General features: G+C 42.4%; 3 protein-coding genes across 3 annotated transcripts; all 3 read right to left on the bottom strand.

Annotated features, from left to right (window-relative positions):
- Positions 1 to 557: 557 nt before the first annotated feature.
- Positions 558 to 10,798, bottom strand: tfg (trafficking from ER to golgi regulator). Its single transcript, XM_079169575.1, has 8 exons — positions 10,667 to 10,798; positions 8,632 to 8,845; positions 8,291 to 8,374; positions 6,190 to 6,336; positions 5,603 to 5,770; positions 5,356 to 5,502; positions 1,968 to 2,072; positions 558 to 1,852 (listed from the first exon to the last, which is right to left on the bottom strand). Exons 2-8 carry the CDS (start codon positions 8,813 to 8,815, stop codon positions 1,416 to 1,418), a joined length of 1,272 nt encoding a protein of 423 aa, XP_079025701.1. The 5' UTR covers positions 8,816 to 8,845; positions 10,667 to 10,798; the 3' UTR covers positions 558 to 1,415.
- Positions 10,799 to 11,334: 536 nt separating this feature from the next.
- jagn1a (jagunal homolog 1a) lies at positions 11,335 to 13,005 on the bottom strand. Its single transcript, XM_079170654.1, has 3 exons — positions 12,953 to 13,005; positions 12,049 to 12,149; positions 11,335 to 11,936 (listed from the first exon to the last, which is right to left on the bottom strand). Exons 2-3 carry the CDS (start codon positions 12,135 to 12,137, stop codon positions 11,474 to 11,476), a joined length of 552 nt encoding a protein of 183 aa, XP_079026780.1. The 5' UTR covers positions 12,138 to 12,149; positions 12,953 to 13,005; the 3' UTR covers positions 11,335 to 11,473.
- A 2,566-nt stretch (positions 13,006 to 15,571) lies between these two features.
- On the bottom strand, positions 15,572 to 18,031 carry col8a1a (collagen, type VIII, alpha 1a; the record flags this gene model as incomplete). The annotated part of the gene is made up of 2 exons (XM_079169769.1): positions 15,572 to 17,508; positions 17,749 to 18,031. 2 exons carry the CDS (start codon positions 18,029 to 18,031, stop codon positions 15,572 to 15,574), a joined length of 2,220 nt encoding a protein of 739 aa, XP_079025895.1.
- Positions 18,032 to 26,336: the final 8,305 nt, after the last annotated feature.

The following is a 26,336-nucleotide window of genomic DNA, read 5'->3' as shown; positions in this document are numbered from 1 at the left end:
TCACGTTCACTGTGTAGCACATTCAGTCGCGAATCACTGAACTTGCACTGTTAGCTCGCAGTGCTTGACTGGACCTTTAACTTCTGCTCTTAAATGGATGAATGAGAATGACGAATGTAATATGGAATTGAACTCCAGCAGTAGACATTAATCAGTTTAAAAAATTCCAAACATTGTGGCCATTGCTATTTACACCTAAAGAAGGGGATTTTGGTTTGGCAGACTAGCCGAAGAGCAAAGCTAAACATACTTATTGAAATTATCTTTAATAACCCCTATGTGCTTAATTCCCTTTCACTCAATGAGACAATTTGACATGAAATACCAACCACATATTCTCATGCCACATGTCCTGGCCAACCACAATTCCACAGGGAGGAAAACTAAATAGTAATACCAGCATTACCACAGTTTTCCAAATCGTGGTGGGAGAGAACAGGAGAAGAGAAGCCAAGAATCAGTCAGAAACCGAAGAGTGTCAAGAGAAAGACAGCAAAACAATGTGCGGGCCAAGAGCAACTCAATAGCAAAACAAAAGGATAAAAGAGGACTCCAACTGGGTCTCAATCGTTTATTAGGTTCAAGAAAAAAATGTTACAGTTTATACATAAACAACTAATCTCACTTGAGGGTGGAATTTGATTTATTAGTAAAAACCAGTGATAAGATAAAGAGGAATAGCAAGCTTTACTGGAGATGATATAATTAGCTAAACAAAAGAAGCCTTCTTCATGACTCTGGGATCTACACCTCCCATAAGCCATCACTTAGCTAGTTTTCCCAACATGGGGCAGTTTCATTGACACATCATTAATACCGACATGGTGGTGAAATTGATCAAATCAAGAAGAAACAACAAAACAAAACGGACAAAAAAAAACAAACAACAAAAAGGGTAACTTTTCATTTAGATACTGTCTTATGAGTGCATCTCGACATGGTTAGTTCGACACAACCGGCTGAGATGTTTGTCGTCGACATGTGCGACGCAAATGCAGAACGTGGACGCTGAATCTCACTCGCTTATGAAGCGCTACCGCGAAAAGAACAAACAGTTTGTGCGACGGCCTGTTTTGGTCTCCCAGATGTGTGCATACAGACGGATTACATTTTTACAGACACAAGAGGGAAGAGCAGACAGTAGTGGTGGTTGACGGGAGAAGAGGGGAAAATAACACAAGGAGCATACACCAGGGACAGCGCAGTGTGCTGGAGAGACAGCATACAGACACTAACCATCAGACTGGGGAGTAGTGGTGGGGGGTCTTGTTTCATATTTGGACTTGATATTTGTATGGGACAGTGGGGGAAACCATGTTTCCTGCTCCCACTCAAAAGAGTTGGAGCCACATATAGGGGAGGGGTTTGGGGGGGGGGGGGGGCCTGTGTGGATCAGTAACATCCGCTATCCTCCTTTACCGGTACCCAGGGCCTGGCTGAGTGTAGCCCTGGCCGAAAGGGGGACGGTTGCGGGCGTACGGGTTAGCAGCTCCTGGTGGAGGGGTGACAGTGTTGCCTGGGGGCGGGGTGTATCCTGGGCGGGCTGGGTATCCTGAGGCGGGCTGGGAGCCGGGCGGGATGCTGTAGTTGGCAGGCTGGGTGGCCTGGGAGGTATAGTTTTGGGGAGGGAAGGCTCCTGGTGGATACTGCTGGGCCTGAGATGGATGGGGCTGCTGCTGCTGCTGGGGCTGCTGCTGGGGCTGCTGCTGCTGCTGCTGCTGGCCACCCTGGAAGCCCGGAGTTGGAGCTGGACCGGAGGCTGGAGCCTGGGAGGCGGGAGGAGCATAGTTCTGAAACTGCTGCTGCGGCTGTGGTGGGCCAGGCTGAGGGGCTCCGGGCTGAGTGCTGTATCCTGCAGAGAGAGGGAGGAAGGAATGGAGTCTCTATAATTCGTCCTTGAGAGGAAAGAGAGCACAGCAGATACCTCTTTTTTTTCCTTTTAATATTCTGACCATTTTTAGTCTTACCAGAGTACTGCATACCGTACGGCTGCTGCTGCTGCTGCTGAGGTGGGGCACCTGGTTGCTGAGGCGGGTATCCACCTGGAGCCTGGTACTGCTGATACACCTGACCTAAAGAGACAGGGACAAGCATTATCAGTATACAGATACAACCGAAATGATATCTGAGACCAATATGAGCAATTATCCATTCCATCTCTTGTCTCATTTACAACGTCCAAGTATCTTGTACCCGGTTCAGATGCAATTTAATACACTTACATTCACACTTAGCTGCGTACATGTGATACTAGGCACTCAAGACATTCATAACTCAGGCAAGGAGTCGCCCTCTGCACCACCAGACACAGCTATGTTTGCTGTAGGTGACTTCCAGCTGCACTTTTAGTAACTATGACTTCACCAGTCCACGCTGCATACACGCATGCAGGCCTCTGAACACCCAGGGAAGCCGAGGGCATCATGTAACACTCATTAACAACGCATGATGAGTGATCAGTTACATCTTGCTTGAGAGTTGCAGTTTTTATGTTTCAAACTCCCAAATCTCCTGCCTGGCATATATATTAGGGTAAAGACACAAATTCACGAAGGTAGAAGGCATTATGAAAGAGAGCCACACCAGGGTTCACTGGTTTTTAAGAGCGCTTATAAAAACTGAAGCTGATTTTCCTCTCTTTGGGAGGGCCGACATGAACACAAGTCACCTTACTTTGCACTGACCTAGGATACACTTGACAAGTGAATATTCAGCTAAAGTGAGGTGGCAGCCATCCGTTATCTCACTGACACACACCTCTATCACGATCAACTGTATTGTTAAACTGGCTTCTCCTCCTGCTCTCGTCGACCCTCGTGGGCGTTATGCAGGAGTGCTGGAAGGATGCGTGGCCTCAAGAGGTCACAAGACAAAGAAATGACCAGGGACTCACTGAAGACAGAGCCGCAATGCTTCAGGAGGAAAAAAAATCCCAAGTTAGGAAAAATCATGTTCGTTGGAACAACGAAGCATTTGGCTGCAGTTTCGCTGACCTCTAAGCATGCCTCAAGAGAGAGTCATGAGAACGAGGCCCTATTTTTTAATAAACATTTCACACCAAACGCACCTCGGCCCATCTGATAAAGAGCCTCGTGCAAATGTCTAAGCTATTGCCACATGCACATGTGTTTACAGTTTCTCTCTGTCATATTGCCAAAGAGTCTATCAGCGTCTGACATACAACAGGTAGAAATCTTTGCCATATGCTTATGGATCTTGTTAGCAGCATTCTTATGGTAACAAGTAACCTAAGCATGCGTTGAACGTGAGCTCAAGGCTAGCTTTAAAAAGGCCACACATGCATCAGTTGGCATCCGATCTCATTTATTTACCTCTTGTAAATTGTTGTGCACGGACCGACTGTTCAGATTTGCCTAAAGGCTGTCATATGGACAAACAGTCTGCAGCCAGAGACGGGAATAATGTGGGGGAACGGGTCGAATGGGAGATGAGGCTGGGGAGGATCTTAATGACGTTGTGTGCCAAATGCCAACCAGCCTTGGAAGTAAGAGAAGAGATGAAGACCCTAATCAACAAAGCAGGAAAGACATAGAATGAGCATCTGAAACGTGTGCTCAACAATATCCTCTAGGGCTGCCACAATCAGTCGGCATAAACATTTTTTAATCGTTCGTCCTTGGAGCTGCTAAATACACTCATGAAGCCATAACCATAAAGTCTGTGGTTGAAGGAAAAACCCTTTTCCAGCGCAAAGAGTTTCCCCGGCTCACCTGCTCAGAGCACCCCAGCAAAAGCCAAATAAACAGCACCTGGTGTATTGATTTGGATCACAAACAGGGGAAAGTGCACGGTAAAATGAAATACTCAAAACCGAAAAATGTATCTAAAATTGTTTGTGGTTAAACTGGCTGACCCTGTGACTGAATAAGTCTTCATTTGGAGAAACTAAACTCTTATTGAGCTCTACGGACGAGGCCAAACCACGAGTTAAACGGCAGTCGTCCGACCGCATGTGTGCTGATCGTCATGTGTTGCAGGTGTGGTCGGGAGTCAACAGTGGGATTGCTCTGAGAACAATTTTACAGCTCTCAAACATTGCATCGAGAAGGCATCCCCTTTTCCCCAGTGGTCGCCTCTTTCAGCGAGGCCAAACCACAAGCTGAGAACAATCCAATCCACTCACAATGATGTGGTAAACAATACAATAGGCCTGACCTCTGTGGCTCCACCTGCCTGGGCCTTTCTTCACAAAAACAGGAGAAACAAGCTCTATAATTCCCTCATTACAAGTAGTAATTCATTAAATATTCTTTTCTCTCCATCTTTTACATGCTTTTCTGTCCAGCACCTAGTATTTATTGTCTAGATGTGCATGCTTTTTGTGAGTACTTTCCATAAAAGACCATTTCCCAGGGTGGCGCCGAGAAAATGAACTAATAAAAGTCGTGTTTCTTTTCCCCAAAATAATGTCTTATGCATTTATCTTCATCTAGGCCTTGCGTTTGGGTCCAGCATGTCCGTGTTAAAGTTCACACACTGGTCAGAGATGTGATAAAGGCTCTGCTGAGCAAGATACGCCCCAAATCCATGGATACTCTTGTTTACAGAGTGTTGATTAAGATTCCACAGTGGTGAGACTCAACACTCAAGTGTCATTTATCATTCAATGAAGCCTCCTGCTGCAACAGCAGAAGTGATCCCATTCCCCAAAACAAGAGGAAAAAAGCATTTGCTTTAAGTACATGCAGTACACTGTAAATATGAACTGGTTGAAAAAGAAACTGTACATTCACCTGATCTATTATCCGCCATATTTTTTCCTTGAATTGAAATATTTGCTTTCATTCTCTTAGTTTCTCTGAGATTGTTCTTCTTTGTATCAAAACAACATTTCACCTAATATAACAGCTGGCAGGATGAAAGTGATACTGTTTGAAATCCGCTGAGTGATTAAAAAGAAGTTTAGTGGAATTTGATCAACACAGCTAACTAAACAATGGTATTGCAGCGGGGTCTGGTGCATTATTTGATCTTAGTCCATCGTGAAAATATGAAATTACACTTAAATGTGTAATTGTTTTTAGAGTGGACACAGCCAAGCGAGGCATGAAATTACATCTCTCACACAGCAGGTCTACACCGACTGCGGCAGCACATGTTTTTGGTGTAAATCCTTCAGACACAGTTTTGAAGAAAAAGGAAAAGCCCTACTGTGTGAATGTATTGTGTGTCCATCACCACAGTCGAGACGGGACTGACTGAACTCACAACGTAACAAAAATAATAGAAAACGGCAGTTTGAAGTGTCTCTGATTTAATGTTTTATTGCCATACATGCTGATATATTTTATAGTGTTTTTACTGTTTGTGTGTGTATGTGTGTGCATGTCTCACCATCCATGGCAGCTGGGGGTCCCTGCTGCACTCCAGCATAGGGAGCTTGTGGTTGGGGGGGCACCACTGGCTGAGGGGCTGCAGATGAGGAGGAAGCAATACTGTCAGGGGTTCCTGAGCGCTCCTCTGGTGCAACCGCTGGAGGAGCTACTCAGACGGCACAGAGAAGAAGAACATTCTTTACGTGACGGCTAAACACCGAAACAAAACAAATGCTATTGTTCTGCTTTGAAATCGGGTGAAATACCTGGGGCCTGGTCCTCGCTCAGGCCAAAAGCGGAGATGACATTCTTGCTGACCTCGTCCTGGTTTTTTAAGGGGTCGAACGCCGACATGCTGGCTGCACTGACTGGAGTGACCTGCTTCACTGTGGTGTCTGCTGCCACCATCCTGCCGTCACGTCCATCCACTGAGTCTAGAAACAACAGCCACAGAAATGTTGAAGAACCAGCAGAGGCAAAATGTGGCAACGATGCAATAAATGTATGCAACTAGTCGTTTGTTATTACACCATTACCGCAAACGTTTAGTATAAGAGGTATGAGGGCTTTAGTGTTTTTAACCTCATAAATGACATTGATTGTACTCAGCATGGTGCCAGATCGCAAACTACAGATCACCCCAATTTCATTATCAGTTACAATGACCCATGAGAATGAGAACAGATTTATAATAAACAGAATAATAAACCCAGTAGAAAATAAATAGCATGTAGGCATGATAGTTTACATGTCCTGAACAGTTAACATATACTGTAGGTGTGCAACAGCTCAGCCAGACTGCTCCTGTCCTCTGTGTGTGGGTCTGTTGTGTGTGTTGTGTGTGCGCGCTTACCACTGTCCAGTGCTGTAGCAGCCAGACCAGGATCTGTGGGGGGCTCCAGGCTATCCAGGAGGTTGTTGACTTTATTCCTGAGCTCAATGAGCTCCCTGCGCAGGTGCTTCACCTGACTAGACTCCAAAGGCCGCGGCTGACCATTCACTGCAGATAACGAGAGGTGAAGAGGGCAGAGGTGAGCAAATGAAACAAATACTTGTTATTTGTTTGGGGCATGAGATTGAAAAATGTAAACATTTCACCATCTCTGCACAGCAGAACTCTATATGTGTGTCAGAAGGGTGATGGATAGAACTAGACAACTGATCGCAGAGGACAACATTCATACCTTTATTAATGGGGCATTTTTGTAAATCACTGGATCTCATTGATAACAAGAATGTACCACTTGTCTTAAGGTTGTCTTGAACTGCCATTAGCTTACAGTAATATCTGGGTCAGACTGTACACAGCAGCAGATTGTAAACCAAACAAAAAGTAGCAGGAAAATCAAATAAGTGTAATACAATACGGTAATATCTGCTAATGTAAAATAAACAGAGTGTAGCCTAATAATTATGAAGTTCATTGGTCTGGAAAAGCTGTTAATGATACACTGTTAATGACAGGTCATCATTCATAATGTGCACATTATGAATGATGACCTGTCCCAATGCTGTTGGCTCCACACTCTAAATACCTGGGATTACAGAGCTCATACATCTCATGGTTGCAGCTCACAATAGCAGCCGGGCTGACAGAGGGACCGAGGCCTTCATTCACCAGCTAACAATGGAGCTGAAGAATGCTGAGCAAAAGGGAGCTGGTTTATCGTGCTTATTTAAATGAAATAGACTGAAAGCTATCAGGTAAAATGGAGATCACCGGACATTCCTTTCTCACACACGTTCCTCTGTCTGGGTGGATAACGCTGAACAGAGATGCACGGGGTCATTCGGTACCGTGCCGGGAATCTGCCAAAGATTCCGGTTACTCTCGCTCCATTTGAATCTCGACACATGTCCGAGATTATCGGTTCCACGTGAGGTTGTGACATATAAAACGCGCCAAGACTCGGATCTGATTGGGAGGAAGTAAGAAAATAAAAACCGTACAGCTCGCCGGCTTATAACATCGGCATCAAGAGGACAGACTGACTAGGAGCAGAGCACAGGAAACAACAGCATGCTGTCATTACAGATTCACAAGTACAGCGAGGGGATTTCGAGCTTTGAGCCATTTTGAGTTTCAAATTGATAACAGATAATTAAATTTGTAAGATGCACATCTATGGTCTGTTTTTTTTTTTTTTTGTTTTTTTTTTAACAGCTGATAGCAATATTCTGTAGACTCAATATCTCACAGTTTGAAGTCTATTTAGGCCTATATTCCCAAACTGGTTAAGGTCTCCCGCAACTATATTTCTTGGCAGGAAGGAACACAATTTAGATTATCCAACTGCCAAACACTGGGACATAGTCCCGCCTTTAAATGAATAACATTAACAAGAATCAGAGTAATTCATGAATATTAACAAAAACACATGTATTGTAGAACTGGCCTGCCAGGAGACATCATCAGTATGTTTTGAGATTTACAGATTTAGATTGTGCGGTGTACATGGCCTCATATAGGCATATATTGACAAGATTTGATTGTTAGGGTGAGACTGTTGCTTGGGAAATGTTATCAATTCCTCTATGGCCTACTCAATGACTGGATTCAGTTGGGGTGGTACCTATTCAAGATTTAGCTTAGGAACCAGTAGAACTGGCACACTGGGATTTTGTGAATACATTCTTCTACTGACTGTCCCTTTGTTTGTTTGCTGAACCGGCGCTTAGAAACACACAGTAATTCCACCCCAAATGAGTCAGATGGGAGTGTACACAGAGTAGAGCTGGGGTTTGTTTCGTGAAACATAAACTGGACTGCCCTCCAGTGACTGATTGCTGTAACAGCTGATGTGAAACATCTTGGTTTACAGTTTATCGTGACGATCACATGATTTAAGACATCTACAGGTTTTGAAGTTGGGATTCAAAGCAACATTTGCACACAGCATGGCTTTGTATGTCTATGAAGGGGCGACACAAAGGAAATGCATTTCATATCTTACCAAACAAAGTCAGTTTGAGTATTCTACTGCACTGGATGGCGAAGGAGAGGTCAGAGCTGTCAAAGATGGTAATGAGGTCATCATCTAGAAAAGGGTAAGAGAGAGACCAGATGATTCACTGTAAAGGAAATTATGTTTACCACAGAAAATATGTTAGAATACCCAAAAAAAAAAAATCGGCCTTACATGGTTAAGTGACCTGGTAAAGTAATAAGTATATCAGTATCATAAACCCGATACTAGTTCATAATAAATAAGCTGCCCTCAGGAAAACTCACTGTCAACATTTACACTTTTACCCTTGAAACCAATTAGAACAAAGGGTCCATGTCTTGACTTACCTTCATCCTTGTATTTGATGGCAACCTCGTCGCTACTCTGTAGCTTCCCCCTGAAGACGCGCTGCATCATCAGCACTAGCTCATCATAAGTAATGTCTTCGTTATGGATCGGGATGCGTCTGATGTCGTCGCCCAACTGGGCTTTGATGATCAGCTTCCCGCTCAGGTCCAGCTGGCCGTTCATGGTGCTGTCCGACCTCTTCTGCTCCCACCACTTAACGGGGTCAGAGGAAAGGTAGTTTTAAAAACAAACCACGTCTGTTGTTCTAGCTTTCCTTCTCTTTCTCAATGCTAAAAAAAGTCTATTTGAGTATGACAAATTATCAACAGCTGAATTGGACTAAATTTGAAAAGTTACATTCTTAAAATTGTAAAATAGGTCACATAACTTCAGGCATCAACAGTATCAAGGCAACCGACAAGGCAAATGCCTCTGCTCAGTATTGACAGATCTCAATTATTTACTTAATTATATGCACATCCTTCTTCGGAAATAGAAAATGTCTTCAGGCAATATATAAAACCACATCAAAATATACATGTATTATTATAGTCAAAGTGAAGCCTTAGATAATACACTGTGCCTGTGTAAGTCGGTTAACAGGTCACAGGAAATCGTTGCTGTGAGAGTCATTATTTGTGATTAAAATGTGGTTGTCCCGTTACAATAATAATGATCAAATTAGCAGCTCTTTATTGTAACTGAGCCATATTGAGAGAGCTTCTCTTTACTAATCTATCTTTTGATTTAAAAGTCTCCCTCAATCTTTAACAATGAGGCCATCTACCTGGAAAGGTACTGATGTGTTTTCAAAATGATGTTTATACTTGCTATTATCTAATACAATCAAGACTATGCAGTCATAATATCACAGTTTCACTTGAACTGCAGAGTCTAAGGGTCAAACATCACCCTGTGAGGTGGCAAAGGCAACTCTGTGACATTACAGACTTTGACACAAAATATCAAGTAGGTGATAAGACAATCAGAGCTTTCAACTGTGATTAGTAGATCTCGTGGTAGATGATTATGCAAGACAAGTGAAACTAAGACTGTGTTAGGTATCCTAGATCTGCTGTGTAGCTGTAACTTCCATACATTTAGTTATTTAAGTGGTGTGTGACACATTAACGTCTCACGTTGATCGTGAGTAGTCAGCATTAACTATGACGTCACCTACTGATGTTCTAGATTGGACTATAAACAATTGTGAATTTAATTCCAGAAATGCTCCGGCTTTGACTGTCCTAGCCCAGATGACTAATTGGCAGGATGCTAGGGATTGTGTGGTAGCTAACGTGTTAGCATACAGTTAGCTAGCTAAGTTGCTAAGTTAAATGGGGATAACAACAAACTGATTTCTACTGAAATTGGCAACATATACGTAGTTGGTGAAACCGTTGATACATCTGAATTAGACGTTTAAAATGTCATTGTAGTCTAGATAGCGCAGCTTTAAAAACACGCTCATTCGCAGAGTCATCTGTCGGCAGTCAATTAACAGCTAGCTTATCTAGTGAATGCTAACGTTAGCTAGGCCGTTTTATTATTGCCCTGTCAATGGTGACAATATAAACTATGAATTCACAGTTAAAAGCAATACAATAGGTAATATCGCATTGTATAGTTCCATGTATTTGAATAAAAGTAGCTTGCCTTCATTTCACTGTAGAGGCAAAAACAGCTAAACCGGTTTCCTGTGTCACTGTTAACGCTAACGTTACTTTAACGTTCAGAGTTAACGTAATATAAACCAGCCTTCTTAACACAGGAGTGTAAGAATTTCGTCTTTCTTAAAGTATGAATAAATTGGTATCTGATATTTTTGTGAGTAACTTCCTACGAATCTTCCTCGACACCTGTTTGGGGCGAGCTAGTGTAGCGTTAGCTCCCTGCGTAGCAACATTAGTTGCTAGCTAACAAGCTAACCACTTAGCCACCACTCTAACAGTGAGCGGACTGCAACTGCTGTGTAGTTCAAACTAAACCATTAACTGTTATGTGCCTGGACCCCAACAAAAGAAAGTATCTGACCTGAATTAGACGACTTGACCACGCTGTGTTTCACAGGTTTCCCCAAACCGTGAATATCCAATATGTTAGCTAGCCTAGCTAGACCCGGTTGCCAGCATCAGGAAGTGTCCTCCGAGACTGTCAACGTCAACCAGTACGTGGCATTCATTGTGCGCAGGCGCAGACCATCTGGAACAAAGTGCGTTGTGACTGACTCACCTAATTGTGATGATGATCAAACATCAAATATAAGATATTCAAGAGTAATAATTGCATCTTATTTGTTTACAATGCATATTTTATTCATGTGCACACAAGTAATAAGCTGGCTTTCTGATGATGAATGGGAATACCTGAAAACATAACAGTACAGGAGGCTATTTTGATCAACACTTTTCTTTTTAATGACTTACATGCATTCTCATAAAAACATATTGTGAGAGGTAGACTTAAATGAAGGAGACAGTATTTGTCCTAAATTACTTATTTCTCTGTTTGTAGAAAAGATTCAGTCCAGGCTCATTGAAGAGGGAATAAAGAGGATTGAATACCATTTTTATGCATGAATGTTGCTTTGAAACTACTCCTGATGTGTGTGCTCAACACTTATCATCCACTTTAAATAAATAATAAAGACAGAAAATCCAGGTTCCTGCATACATTGCACATCTCACTCTATTGTACATCTGTGTCAGAAAACACTGGTGTCTAAAGTATAATGTTACATGATAATGGTGACTGAATAAATAGACATAAATAAGATGCAGATCTTATGAATAAATTAAGATAAAAACACAGTTTTGCCCAGTCACAGCTTTCTTCACTTCATTATTTCTTCTTCTTCTCCTGAGTGGTGTCGAACCATGAGTCTAACAGTTTCTTCATGTAATATAACTGCCAGGCATGCACTTGAACAGCAACCACCATGATGAGGTACATAACAGTCACTGCAGAGAAGCCGAAAATAAAGCGGTAGGCCTTTCCATGGCGGTAGAGCTGCTGCGCTACAGGAAACATCTCCATTCCACCATAAATGAGAGGCGCTATACAGAACAGCCCTCCGCTGATCATGGATAAGACCAGGTAACTGATATTGTTCTTTGGCAGTGACAGGCTGCTGCAGAGCAGAGGGAGGAGGCTGAGCAGGTAGGGGTACTCCCACTGGTACGGCATGGACACTGTGTCATGTGACACCAGGTCGAAGTGGCTGACAGTCACCTGTGCTGCCACCAGCAGCCAGAGGAGAAGGTGGACCAGGTTTAACTTACGCACCTCTGACTTCAGGGCAGCACTATAAAACAGATAAAAACAAGGTGCGTTAACGATCACTGTTGTTGCTATTCAGAGATAACATTCATATTTATCGACAAATTTCATGAATACATAATAAAAGCTGTACTTGCCACATTTGGTATTGCGGGGCCACCCTCTCTCTTAGTTTGAAGTCACTTCCATTAGTACCAGCAGCTCTGAGACCAACGCGGGATGTCATGGTGAGGGAAACCTACTTATACAAAAAAAAAATCCTATTTCAGAAGCCCAAAAATGACACAACAAGGACTACAACTACCTATTATAGACATTATTTAATTATTTGGTCGATAATATGTTTGGAAATAGTGAAAAATGCCCATCACAATTTCTTAAACCACTAGGTGATGTCTTCTAATGTCTTGTTTGGCAGCAATCCAAAGCCCAAATATATTCAAAGATGTTTACTTTACGTTTTATGTTTCATAACATGAGCAATCCTCACAACTGGAAGCTGAAACTATGTAATGTTTGGACTTTATAATTGAAATCCTCACAAGAATTAACCAATAATCAAAATAGTTGCCAATTTCTTTGTTTAAATTGATCAATTGATTATTCAACTAGCCTATTTGTTTCAGCTCTAGACATAACATTAACATAACATAACATTTGACTCTTTTCATAATACAGAATGAGAATCGATGGTCCCATGGGGGGGCAGGTGTAAGAAAAACACAAATATGCCATCAGAGGGGAGAGAAAGTAAAGTGAATAATGACTTGAAATCAAGCAATGAAGTCAGGCTGTTGTCTAATCCCGTTACCAAGCAGTGCTACCGACTATCTAAACTGAAAATGAGTAATTTCAGGGAGATTAGTTGCACCGATTTGCAGCAGGCTAGCGCGCTAGCTGCTGTTGCTAGCTAACCTCATTCAGCATTACATTTAAACAGATATAGTTACGTACTGTATGTTGGAGCTGGCATCGTTTTGTCGTTAGCAATTACAATAGAGCGTGACACCATGTGCAATTGCTATAGCTAACAACACTTACCGCAGCGTATTTCCGTAACGTTTGGCTGAGCTCCTTGTTTGAATATGTACCAACAAAAGATGTGACAGATGTTTCAAACCGGTCTGCGCATGCGCACAACCTGTCGGCCACTGAAAGCCCTCCCACCGCAGCATCAGCATCTGTTCACACAACACACAGGCAGCTGCAACCGTGACGCCCCGTTCACTGTTTATCCAGCTTTGCTCCTGACAGACATAAAGAGAGCTGGACATATCGCGTATTATGACCCAAATAACGTGGGCATCTCTTACAGTGCTTGTCCAGAAACTTGATTTGCAAAAGTGATGGCTTTCCTGCTATTACTTTATGAATGATAACATAACCTTAACAGGATAACTTCTAACATTCATGGATCAAGTTACCAACAGAACTGGTGAATAAGAACATATGTTGTCCTTGATATGGCCTAACTAATCAATCCAGTCGACATAGAGCCAACGTTTTAAAGCTGCCAGGCAAAGCATTGTCTGCATATTGCATTGTCTATTTTTATGTATACCTTATGTCCTAATGTTACTGGTATCCAGCTCTCTGCAGACTAATACTTCATCGACCAACCAGGTAACTTTAACAGAAGGAGATCTGACTTAAAGCGTCAACCAGGACAGGTATGATATTTTTCAGTATTTGGTCTTTCTTACAATTTCTCATGAATGATGCCCCAATGCGGTTTCAACCACACCGTTTTTAGTTGATATATCAGCTTCAGTCAAATTGTTTGTTTGTTTTGCTTTCTAAGAGCTTAGAAATATAGATGTCAACAATATATGTATGTGTTTTTTAATTAAACAATTTTTATTTAGAAAAAACAACATGAACAATAATGACAAACGTGAAACATCAAGACATAAAATCTTTGGTTACAACGACAATATTAGCACCATAGTTAAAAGGAGAAATATACATTTATTTACCTTTAAAGGTTGTCATGCTTTATGTCCTTGTCACTGCATGTAGGTGATCAGCCATCAGAACATAAAATAATAAATTATTGACATTACTGTGATTATGAATTGCAGCGACATTCAATACTTGCAAAACATAATAAATGGAGCTCACCAAGGATGCTGTGGAACTTAATTTGGTTTTCTCGCTTCAAAACAAATCACACCAGGGGGACTGAATGACCAGGTCCTACTGTTAATATGTTTCATTTCTAAAGAACAATTCGCAATTTGTTTTCCAAATAAGACACCCTCTTATGAATAATTATACTGCCATTACAACAACAAATGTATTAAGCCTACAAAACAGTTACAGAATATAATCGGTTGAATTTTAGATTAAGAAGAGTAAGTAAGAATATATTTAACTTGATTTTGTTTCTTTGAAATTAAGCTAAATACAGAGTCCTTATATTCTTTCAGTCATTAGAATATTTGACAAAAACACTGTTTAATCCCTGTTGAGTATTATATTGTAGTTACAACTGTATAAATTCACAGGCAGAGGCTGTGCTTTATGATATTCACTACGTGTCACTTATGCTAACGCTATGGTTTAGTTGGTGACTCAGAGATGCTGTTTAGTGTGGACTTTTATGTGTATGGTGTAGTTTTCATACTTCAGGGCAGTATGGTGTGTTTGTTTGACCTCTGCACTCCGATAAACCTATAAGCAAACATTAAAACATACAATTAATATTACATTCTTACTCTTTGAATCTCACTCATGGGAGCAATTGTCAGTGAGCAACAAATATCATGCGTGTTATTATTTAATTCAGACCCTCTAATCTTTTGTGCTCTTACAAGTGAGCACATGAATTGCCCTATAATAGTTCACCACCAACAGTTGACCCTTGCATACATAAGGCCTTGTGAAGTCATTTAGGTTGCTCCCACACTGTATTTTGCAAATTTTATAATTTTTTGGTCAGCAGCGTAGGAGCTTGAGAGATTTAGTAATTGCAGGTTACACAACCAGAAATGTGTTAACTTCTAGACATGTACAAACCGTTGTAATAAATAGCTTCCAATGCATTGCCATTCTTAAGAGGTCATTTTACATGCTTGCCACTATCAACCGAGGAACAGAAACTGTATTCATACAAGCGCATGCATGCAAAAAATATAAATTTCCTATCAAAATGAATATGCCTTCATGATTATCTACTGTATTTCACATTCTTTGCTGCATGGGGTAGCTGCCAGTTTTGAGGAGGTGCAGGGACAAAATGTGCCTTTGTGCAACCAGAATTGTACGGTTGGTTTCATCTTCTTTGGCATACACTTCACATGTTTTTCTCTATATGTTTGTATAAATTGCCCTCTTTTAGGTTTTTGGCATGAAAATACATCTGAGGCCACCTTTGAGGTGTTCTCTCAATGCTTTTTTATACAAGCTTTTACATCGCCAAAGCTCTCCCAATCAGCAACTAGCAGCAACTATAAGGCTATACAGTATAAAAGCTGCTGTACATACAGCCCAACATACTTCCGGTTTACCTCTCATCACAGCTGACAAGATCAATCATTTGTTGACTTTACATTACGAAGACTGCTCAGTCTAAGTTGATTTCTGATCATGTTTTATATTATACAAAAATATGCTCCCACTTTGTTCTAACTGAAGCCTCTCCCCCTGCAGTTTGTGGTTTTACATCGGATATAACAAATACCCAGAAAAGGAGGAGTGCACATACTGCCCAGCATAAAGTCCTGAGGCCTGATCAGAGGGCAGTTGAATATACACAGTGTCCCCAGGTTGAAGTGGTAGTACTGCACTCCCTGATGCTTGATCGAGGAATCCCTTTTTGTATTCATCATATGTATACATCACTGGCTCATTGTTCCTCATCAAAGCCACCCACACATTAGCTCCTTTGCAATGAACGTGGTAGGCAAAATAATAAATGCCAGGCATGTCACAGGTGAAGATTCCTGTCTCAGGGTTGTAGTTTTGGCGACCATTGTACAAGAGCTTGTCAAAGACGACTGGAGTGCCCACAGGTGGAAAGGGAGTTGTTATTATTGCTGTGAATGCTGGCATTTCCAATCCACTGGCACCCATTACTTCAGCCCCATTGCCTCCATACTTTCCCTTCTTAACATAGCCACCAGCCTTAACACCATCTAGTTCAGGGCCCATCTCAGAGAGCACTCCTGACATCTCGGGAGACAGACCAGACGGTCCAGGTGGGCCTGGTGGTCCAGGAAGGCCAGATTGACCTGGTTGTCCAGGGGTTCCTGGTGAGCCCCCTTTCCCTGGGGGTCCTATGGGTCCAGGAACCCCTGGATTCCCCTCACCTGCAATGCCTGGTTGACCTGGTTGACCGTTATCTCCTTTTGGCCCAGGAAAACCAGGAGGCCCAAATGGTCCAGCTGTGCCATCCATTCCAGGAATTCCTTTAGGACCTTGCGGACCGACCTCACCAGGTAATCCACCTTGTCCTTTTGGCCCGGGAAGTCCTGGTGAACCAGGGTTACCAGGTAGACCTTTATGTCCACCGTCTCCTTTTCCACCACTCGGTCCTGGTGGACCTCTTGGTCCTGGCTCTCCAGGCTCTCCAGGCAGACCATTGTTACCAGGTTTCCCAGAGGCACCAGGGTCACCCTGGGCTCCATCTGGCCCTTTAGGTCCTCCTTCTCCACAGTCTCCTTTAGGCCCAGGTTTGCCTAAACCTCCTGGGGTTCCCATAGGGCCTGGGTGACCTGGTGGACCATTTGATCCAGGGGGTCCAAGCATACCAGGCAGTCCTCCGTGGCCCTTATCTCCTTTTGGTCCAGGAAGTCCAGGTGACCCACCCATACCTTTATCACCCTTTGGTCCTGGAAGTCCTGGTTTACCAAATCCAGGAAGCCCTGGCTTTCCTGGCAAACCTGGTGATCCTGGATGACCTTTCCCACCTGGCATGCCTGGCTGTCCTGGCAGACCATTTTGACCTGGCTTTCCTTGACCAGGTATACCTGGTGGGCCAGGCTGTCCTCCTTCACCAGCTGGCCCAGCTGGTCCTAGCTCTCCAGGATGTCCTTTCTGTCCTGGTGGTCCTTGTGGCCCTGGTGCCCCATTCAAGCCAGGTTTTCCAAAACCAGGATGCCCTCGTGGGCCAGCAGGTCCTGGGGATCCTGGGAGCCCTTTGTGACCAGGTTGTCCTGTCATCCCCATTCCTTTATCGCCTTTGGGTCCAGGTAATCCCGGTAGTCCTGGCAGACCTTTGTGACCTGGCTCTCCTTTGGACCCTGGTTGACTTGGTATTCCCTGTACCCCTGGTTTACCTATTCCTGGCAGCCCAGGTGGTCCTGGGGGACCCTGAGGCCCTGGCTGCCCAGCTGGCCCTTCTTCAGCCCCAGGGCCCATTTCTCCTTGTGGTCCAGCCTCACCCTTTCCTCCTGGCTTCCCTGGCAGTCCTGGCAAACCTGGTTTTCCCACTCCGGGCCCTCCTGGTGGACCAAGAGATCCGGGTCGTCCCGCAGGTCCAGGCTGCCCATTCCCTGGGGGTCCAGGAGGTCCTGCAGGTCCCTCTGGTCCTGGTGGCCCAGCTGGGCCTTGTTCTCCTTGGGGAATTCCCTCAGCCCCACTCAGGATTGTCTGACCTGTGAGGAAAGAGAGTTTAAAAATACACAGCCAACATATTGATTATCAATCGAGCACACACGCACATGTAAACGATAGTTGGTTACTTCCCTTTAATATTCCTTCTTTGGTTCGAAAAATAACATACTATATGCCATTTAAAATTTAAATTAAATCATTGAGCCCTTGTGTTCAAGATGTGAATATATGTTCACGAAAGATTGTTGATTACTGATTGTTGAAAATATTGACTTTCTCACCTTTGTCTTGGCCTCCATTATAGCCGCCTCCTTTACGAGGGTTTTCTTTGCCCTTGTGCATAGGCATCTGGGGTAGCTCCTTCCTGTAGTGGGGATACTGCATATAGGGTACCTCTTTGCCAAGGTACTGTTGTTGGCCTTCATTGCCCATGTGTTGGTGGTGCTGTATCGGCTGGTATTGCTGAGGGTGTTGCTTGTGTCCGTAGTATGCCGCAGCACTCACATAAGTGAGTACTGCAAGCTGTAACAGGGTCAGGAACAGGGGGACAGGAAGGGGAAGCATGGCCAAGGCCTGTATGGAAGGTAGAGAGGACCAGATATGACCAGATCTGTTTTTAAATCCTGTACATTAGTAAGTAGATCAAATATTGGGTATGGTAGCAGTTTAGCATTTCATGAGATATGATGAACCTTCAAGTTTATGAGACAAGTGGACAATCTAATTAGCAAAATGCAGCTATGGGAGGTCACGCTCTGGCTCCCTCTGCTGGATATACATTTGGGCTACACAGTGGTCTCGTTATCAGTGTTTTCAGTCAGTTGCACTTGTGTGTAAAAATGTTTTTTTTATTGTGTCACCTATGTAATATTGGCATAGGCAGAAAAGAAAGAGAAAAAGTTTTTCTGCTTGATTTTGTAATACATGGGCTTGTTAAGTGTGGGCCATTTGTAATTAGCCAAAGTTGCCATTTCTACCATTTGAATATTTATGCTTTTATTCTATCAAACCACCAAAAACAGTATCACCTACTGGAAACTATTAATCTTCCAATGAAACAAAACGGTCAATGTTTTAAAGCCTAAATGACATTTATTGGTCGGCCATGACTTTGTTATTATTTATTTCAATACCTTTCTAAAGATATATAAAGAGAGGTGTCAAGTAAGTGCCTAACAAAATATCAACAACAACAACAGCAACAAACGCAAATCACAACTGGCAGGACCCAAACCGTTTCTATCTAATATATTTTGGACAAAACTATGCAGACTTTCCTGTATATTTCTAATAAGGAAAAGCACATGGACTTCAATAAAAATGGCCCATTGGGAATCCTCCAAAGTCCTACTTTCAGAATAGGATTTTGGAAAGTTTGCTTCTCAGGAATAACGTCATAGCCATGTCTTGAATTGCCTTTTGGTTTAAATCTGAAACCCTTTCAGATTCAAGAAAAAAAGAAAATTATAATTATTTGAGCAATGCTCCCTGAGTCAGTTTAAAAGGAAAACAAGAAAAAGACACAGAGGTAATAAAAGGCACATAGGCAAAAATATAAATTAAAATAGCAGCATTTAATCCACAACAAATATATACATATACACCCTACATAGACATGGTAAATATCAAGTGTAAAAAAGTGTGCACACTATATACAGAAGTCCAAAGTAAAAAAATGTAGTTATTTCACTACAAGCTGACAAATTGAAAAAGATTGCACAGTGTAGCTCAGTCCATTTAGTACCAGGGTATGTGCCAAGTGTCCACTGTGTGTGGTATTTAATTCCCTCTATAACATCCTGTGCTATAGTAATCTCACTGTGGCTGAGTAGAAGCTGTTATGGAAGCGTGCTCTGTGAGTGGAGATGCTCTCTGGCCTGTGGTGCCTCAGGTTGTGTCCTGAGTCCTTCTACCTGATCAGAGAGTGAGCTTGGTGGTGTCGGTCCCTGATGATGTGCTGTGCCCTTCTCCTGCAGCGCTGTATGTAGAGAATGTCCTTTAACTCCCAAATGTTGCAGAAAAGAATGTGAAGTGACTGTATGAAGGCAGTGATACAGCTTAGGCTTTTGATATGGGTGTTCTGCAACAAGTAATGCCCAATCTACTTAAATGCAATATGATACAAAACGAGGTGGGGAGAAACTGCAGTTACTATAGTTGTCCACAAGAGGGCGCAATAGTTAATGTCACATCCATTTTTTTATAAAATGTGTCCTGATGTCCATATTATGAGCTGAAACTTTCCCTGTATGCAAACGTGACGTGATGTGAAAATGTGATGCCCATAGGGTCAACTGGCTAAAGATGCTTACATAGCAGTCCCATAATGAATCAGTCCCACTCTCTGAGCTGTGTGGTGACATTATAGTGAGAACACTTATGAATGAATATTCATTTATTGCCTGACATGTGGACTATATTGCTCTTTATACTACATCAGTTGCTCTGACCGTCTAATGAGGATTCAGGTGGGTTTACAATGGAGTTAGTTGCAGTACGTTGGTATCAGACTCGTGGTGGCGCTGATGAACCATCGGTATTTGATGAGTTGGGAGTGAGACCGGGTTGTTTCTATGGCATTGCATAGCGAGGCAACCGTTTGGGTCCATACTCACTTCCTGTCTGCTGATTCCATTCACATACACTGCACCAATAGGCTGGTGCACTTTGGTCTACTTTTACAACTGTGAAATGGTCTTTCAATAAGAGCATTTCTTGTTGTTGCTGCACTACTACAAAACATTCTGTCAGGTATTTGACACAAACATTCTCCAGACAATCACGTGAGAAGATGTCCCACGAAGACGCACAGATGATTTAGTGAGAACTATCTCCAGCCATCTGCAGGTGCCTGTCAGATGTCTGGTCCAACAAATACATTTTTTAACAAACAGAGTTGCGCTCCAGCAGTGCAGTTCAAACCGTATATTTATGTCTTACTGACATTATTTATCGCCAAAAGCTCTCTGATTTAAATGGTCGGTAACGGAGCAAGGCAAAGGGATTTTCTTGCTCCAAAGCAGATGAATAACTCACCACGAACTGCTCCTCTGAGTGTCTACTTGTTTTATTCAGTCATTCTTTACAAGTGCCATTTCCATCCCAGTTTCAGTTCACTTATCTGCTGCCACACTCTTTTTATTATTTCTAATTCCCATCCTAAGCCCCATCCTTAGTGTCCACTCCATCACTGGCTCTTTGGATCTTTTCTGCCCTCTGACCTTTTCTCAGTCCAATGGTGATTTTGACATAGCCGTGCCACTGTCTCCCCCTATGAGAGCTGTCCTTTGAAAGAAGCCCACCTAGTTTCCACGGCGACGGAAGGCAGACATGCCAAAGAGTCCGGAGGAATGCTGCTGAGTTTTTCCCAAAAAGTACCCCGGGCCTAGCGATGGTCTGTTCCCAGTATCGTAACGTGAGGTCTAAAGAGAATACACAGAAGTAAAAGAAATGGACAAGAAAAGAGTTGATCTCTGACCTCAAGGTGTGACAACTTGAGCATCAAACCTTTTCTGTTACCTCAGTTAAGGTTCCCAAGTTGCTAATAATGGTACTAATAATAGATGATTAAGTCGAAAGAGAGAGAGAGAGTGAGAAATGTAAGAATATCTACTGAATTCTTAAGAGAGATCCAAAATGTTGCGGTGCATTTAAAGTATGTGTAATTGAGGATGTTTCTGGAATTCAAAACGCAGTCAGATAACGTCTCACTACATAAATTAGCAAATGGATGGAACATAGAATCAGTGACCATTAAAACATGCATCATCAGTATATTGGTAATGTATGATGTAGGGTACCTGTAAGAAGTGGGGGCTGGTTGTGGGGGTCAGAAGAAAATAAGAGCACTGATCCTCAGACATTGGCCAACAAAAAAAAAGGATTTTTCACCATCTATCGATTGGTATGCCAGACACAGTCGTTTTTCTAAAATTTCCACAACATAATAGAGAAGCCTTTATGGCAAAAAAATGTCCAAACGTACAATAGATTGATTTTAATGACACCAAATTTATACAGCATCTTTTCATGAGAGGAGGAAAGTAACGTGAAATGAAATTATTGCTTTTCTGGACACATTAAAAAAAAAAAAAGCCTTTAACATCATAATGTTTTATAACGTTTTCAAGCTTTTTCATTTTGTCATTTAAATGTGATTAATTATGATGGCACAGAGATAGACAGTAAGTGCACTTTTGTCACATTTTTATAAAACAACACAGTGTTGATCAAGTTTTCTCTGACTTGCATTAAACAAATTTACAAAATTTCCAGAAATTGTAAACTATATAAAAATGTCAAACAGTTAAAATAAATATGCTTTTCTTTTTTTTAAAGTTTACTAAAGAGAAGACAGGGTCAGGGATAGCAGTGCATTATATAATATAATATATGATATAATATATATAATGTATATTATGATTTACATATTTCTCCTGATATGACCATTTATTTGTATACACATAAAAACATATAATGTAATGTATTATGTAATATAATAACAAAAATATGTAGGACAGTTTTACTGCCTTTTAGGAACTTCCCAGCGCAGTGTCGGTATGAATGTAGTGTGTGTGTGTGTGTGTGTGTGTGTGTGTGTGTGTGTGTGTGTGTGTGTGTGTGCATGGGTGTTTTTAAAGGGTTGGAAATATTCTGACAAAAGCTGCGACCACAGATCAGAGGTGCCGTACAACGAGGGTCTGTTCAGTGTCATAGAGCAACACCGTGACGTGTCAGCAACAGCAGAGTAATGGAAACACCCTCTGTCTTTACCTGCTGTGCTTTTCTCCGTCACATTAATCTACATACGTGTTGCCTGCAGAGAGACTTGTTCATACAGTCGGGCAACTTTCAGACTCTGACACAAACGTTTACCAGCAAATTTCCACGTTTTAGCTGCAGGCTTCAGTTATAACAAAGTGACTATAAAGAAGTCTGTTGCGCCAATTAGCTTAATTTTAAAACGCTACTTTCCTCTGTACAGACGTCAGACATGGGGTCACTTATGAATGTGTGCGAAGTCATGATGGCGTGAGCAATGTGTTGTGAGCTGTTTCCTATTTGTGAGATTTACAGTTTTTTCACACGTTGGCGTAAAACAATCTGCCTCCCTCAATGATGACTCTCTGACAAGCAGTGATTTGTAACAGTGACTAGACAGGAGCAGCAACCGTGTTCTACACCTTTCAGATGTCACTCACCTGTGATTCATTTCACACAAATCAGTTCACACTCTCCATACCGGAGAAGGCACATGCACACCAGGCATGTCCGCATGCTCACAATGACAATGTTACGGTGATATGCTGATGCTATGCAGGTACAATTATTCCTGTGTTCACCATATTAGCGAAGCATGTCCGTGTGCTAACATCAGCTAATTAGTACTAAGCACAAAGGACAGTTGAGGCTGATGGGATTGTCAGTAGTTTTGTTGATGTTTAGTCATAAAACAAAGTATTGGACAAAAAACCTGATGACCTGATGATGCTGCCAAAAGAAAAGTGAGAGGGGAGTCTGTATGTTTGTACAATATTCAATCCATCCTAAGGTTGTTGAGATATTTCCATCCTAAATGTCAACCTCACGGTGGTGCCAGAGGAGAAGTCACCTAAATCATCAGGATTCATCCACTGGGGATCATGAATGTCTGTACATCCAAACGTTTTTCAAGATATTTCAGGCTGGACAAAAGCGGTGAACTGGTTGATATTGCATCCTCAGAGCCATGCTACTAAAAAAGCCCATATAATGTCGCAAATGTGCTCAGGCTATGAATGCTATGATATGGAATATCCATGTAACAGTATATTCTTATGTCACTATATAAATAGTAACCAGTGAAATAGTAAAAGAAATCTGCATAATAATCATAAACGTTTTTCACAAGTCAACACATTAACTATGAGACAACAGCCCAGAGGGACAAGGAGGTACAAATATCTGCGGACTCTAATTTTTCAACATCTGCTGCCAAATTCACGTGTAGCTGGTCATCCACCGCTGAGCTCTCAGCATGTCCTGCCCGGCCCAGACAGTCTCAAAAATAAGCAAACCTCAAAGTAGTCTACATTGTATGTAACATATGTGTATGTGTCCGCCTCTGTTTCAACCAACTGCTTCCAGATGTCCATCTTTTTTCACATTTTACATAAACGATACACAGTACATTGTCCGTCAGGTGTGCTTACGTGAGAGGACTCATGGGCATCGTGTGTCTGTAAGATGTTGTTATTGCTGAGTCAACCTTCGCCCAGCGGAAGCTGAGGTGTCGGCTACTATGGTTTAAACAAGCCGCGATCTCCAGAATCCCATTAAAACTGCAGCAGCTGTGCAACCCGCTGAGCAAATGTGTACCAAAGAATAAGACTATCTTAACTACAGTATGTGCGTCAGCACTACCATTAAACAGAATAATAAGGATGCCATCATACCGTGGAGGTATAATGCTGTGTTCCATTCATCAGAAGTCAGAGGTGGAATTGAAGTCACACTTGAGTTGACTGCGTTGCAGGACAACAAGTCGGAAACCGTAATGGGGTTTATCGATTGTTAGCAAAACCAGTTGATAACGAAGCATTACGCTGGTGTTTTACACATGCATACATGCAACATGTCCACAGCTAGAAGTTGGACAGATCTGTATGTATGACAAATTCAATGAGACAAATATGACAAGTGCTAATAAACAGCATATTACTACAGTAAAGGGTTGTTTTTTTTTGCGTGGAGCAGCCATTTGGGATTTTGAGGATTGAGGATTATGGGGTATCCTCTGACTTTCAGATTTTGAAATTCAACTTTAGGCGGCATTCCAGCTGAGATTTGTGACTGGAAACTCAGAAATTCCGACTTCTCAGTTCAAATTTAAAGCAGCAAGTAAACTATACTGTGTCTGTGTAATACCAAGCTCTGAAGTGTATTTGAACTGGGAATTTGGAAATTTCCCCTGGAATGCCACCTGAAGTCAGAAGCCTGAAGTTGGACGAATCTCACCAACCAAAACTTAAAAATCCAAGACAGCTGCTCAACAGTAAAAAAAACGCTGTGGTAAAATTGTGTTTATTAGCGCTTCTGTCACACTTGTGTCTCGTTAAATGTGTCATAAATACAGTACTTTCCAACTTCCATCCGTGGAAATGTTGCTACGCTGTTTGTATGCGCAAAATACCGTCGTAATGAGTTGCAGTCAACTGGTATTGCTAACAACGGCGAACAAAAGCTAACCTGGCTCGAGCAAACCCCATTAGGTTTTCTGACTTGTACTGAAACGCAGTCAACTCGGGTGTAACGCCGATCCCAGCTCTGACTTCTGGTTTCCGAGGTAAATGTAACGCAGCATAATTTCAAGAGTCAAAGTTTGATTTAGGAGAAAATAATGAACGATTTAATGTTGACTGAGATGTTGTTTTTAGGGAAACAGGGAAAATAGCCTGCAGTCCTATTGTCACTGTGTGTTAACCAAAAACAGCAACACGGAAGCATAGTGTAATCAACGTAAAAAAAGTTATGCAGATCTTTATAAGTTTACATCACACACACCTAAAAACTTTGGACAGGAGCGAGAAAATAGATACTGATAATGATTTAGAGCGGCTGCTGGCTGATTCCTCACTTGTGGAAACAAAACCTGTCTCTGGTGTGCTGGATTTATATTGCTCACGCACACATGCACAAAACCACACGCATTCAGTGACAGAGTTCAGCTGGTGGGACGGGGGCGGCCAACATTCTTCCTCAAAAGCACCTTTTAATCTCTCCTCTCATGCATTAGACTGAGATGGAAATATCAGCTCTGTGTCTACTATCCTCACGTCTCCAGACACATCTGTCTATCCTCTCTCCTCTGTCAGATACAGACGACTCTCTCCTCGACGTCTCCCTTTCTTCCTGTGTCTCTGTGTGAACAGAGCAATGCCTGTTCCGCACCGTCTTCACCCTCTGCCCCATTTCTATCGGTTTGCCCTCGTCTGGGCCTTTTTCTCCCTTTGGAAACTTCCAGGTTCAGTGACCTGAAGCCACTCGGTGACCTTGCAGACTTAGGTGGAGGACCGAGTGTCTCTGTAAACCACACTGCTACCAGAACAGGGACAGGCACTGCAGAAAAGTCCAGTGGTGATGACTGAGATGTGAGAGGTCGAATAGTAATGAGAACATAATGTGCTAGGATTTTAACAATACATTTGGTGTTGAACCGTTAACATGAGCGCACATGTTTTTGCTTGTGCTTTACGCTTATATGTTTTGAAAGGAAGAATCACAGAAGCATTTAGCACCTAAACTATTCATTTATTCAGCCAATTTAGGTCTTGTGAGTTTCTCCTTCTGCAGCCTGACCAAAAGCTAGTGTTTAAATCACAGAGCAAACCACGCTGCCTTCCTCCCTGCACCGCAAACCATTTACAAATTCATACATAAGCCGAGCAGTACCCTTGCACTCAATCTTGGTAAGTGCACTGACGGTTTGATGCGGTTTCTCAGTGAAAAGTGGAAAAACAATTGCGGCTCCGTGGCTCCCGAAACGCAGCTTTTATCACAAAGCACCCCTCATAAAATGAACACCTCTTCAAGTCACGCTGCGAACGTCCTCGTTCAAACAAACCTCGTACACACACCAGAGGAATAGAGCTACTCCACACACACACACACACACACACACACACACACACACATACACACACTGCCACAGCTGTGCAGCTAAATGAGCAAAGTGTTTACCTCTGCCCCTCTCCTTTACCATACCATTATTCTCGCTTTTCATTGGGTCCTTTTGTCCAGTGCATTCCTGAAGTTGGCTGAATAATGTGTACAGGAGGGTACAATGTGCACACACACACAAGTGCAAGCACCCACTCCGTTTGAAAGGTTA

This window comes from Pholis gunnellus (genome assembly GCF_910591455.1).
Source record: "Pholis gunnellus genome assembly, chromosome: 12".
Classification (NCBI taxonomy): domain Eukaryota; kingdom Metazoa; phylum Chordata; class Actinopteri; order Perciformes; family Pholidae; genus Pholis; species Pholis gunnellus.
The sequence above is the reverse complement of the archived record's forward strand: the minus strand, read 5'-3'. Positions and strand labels throughout refer to the sequence as shown.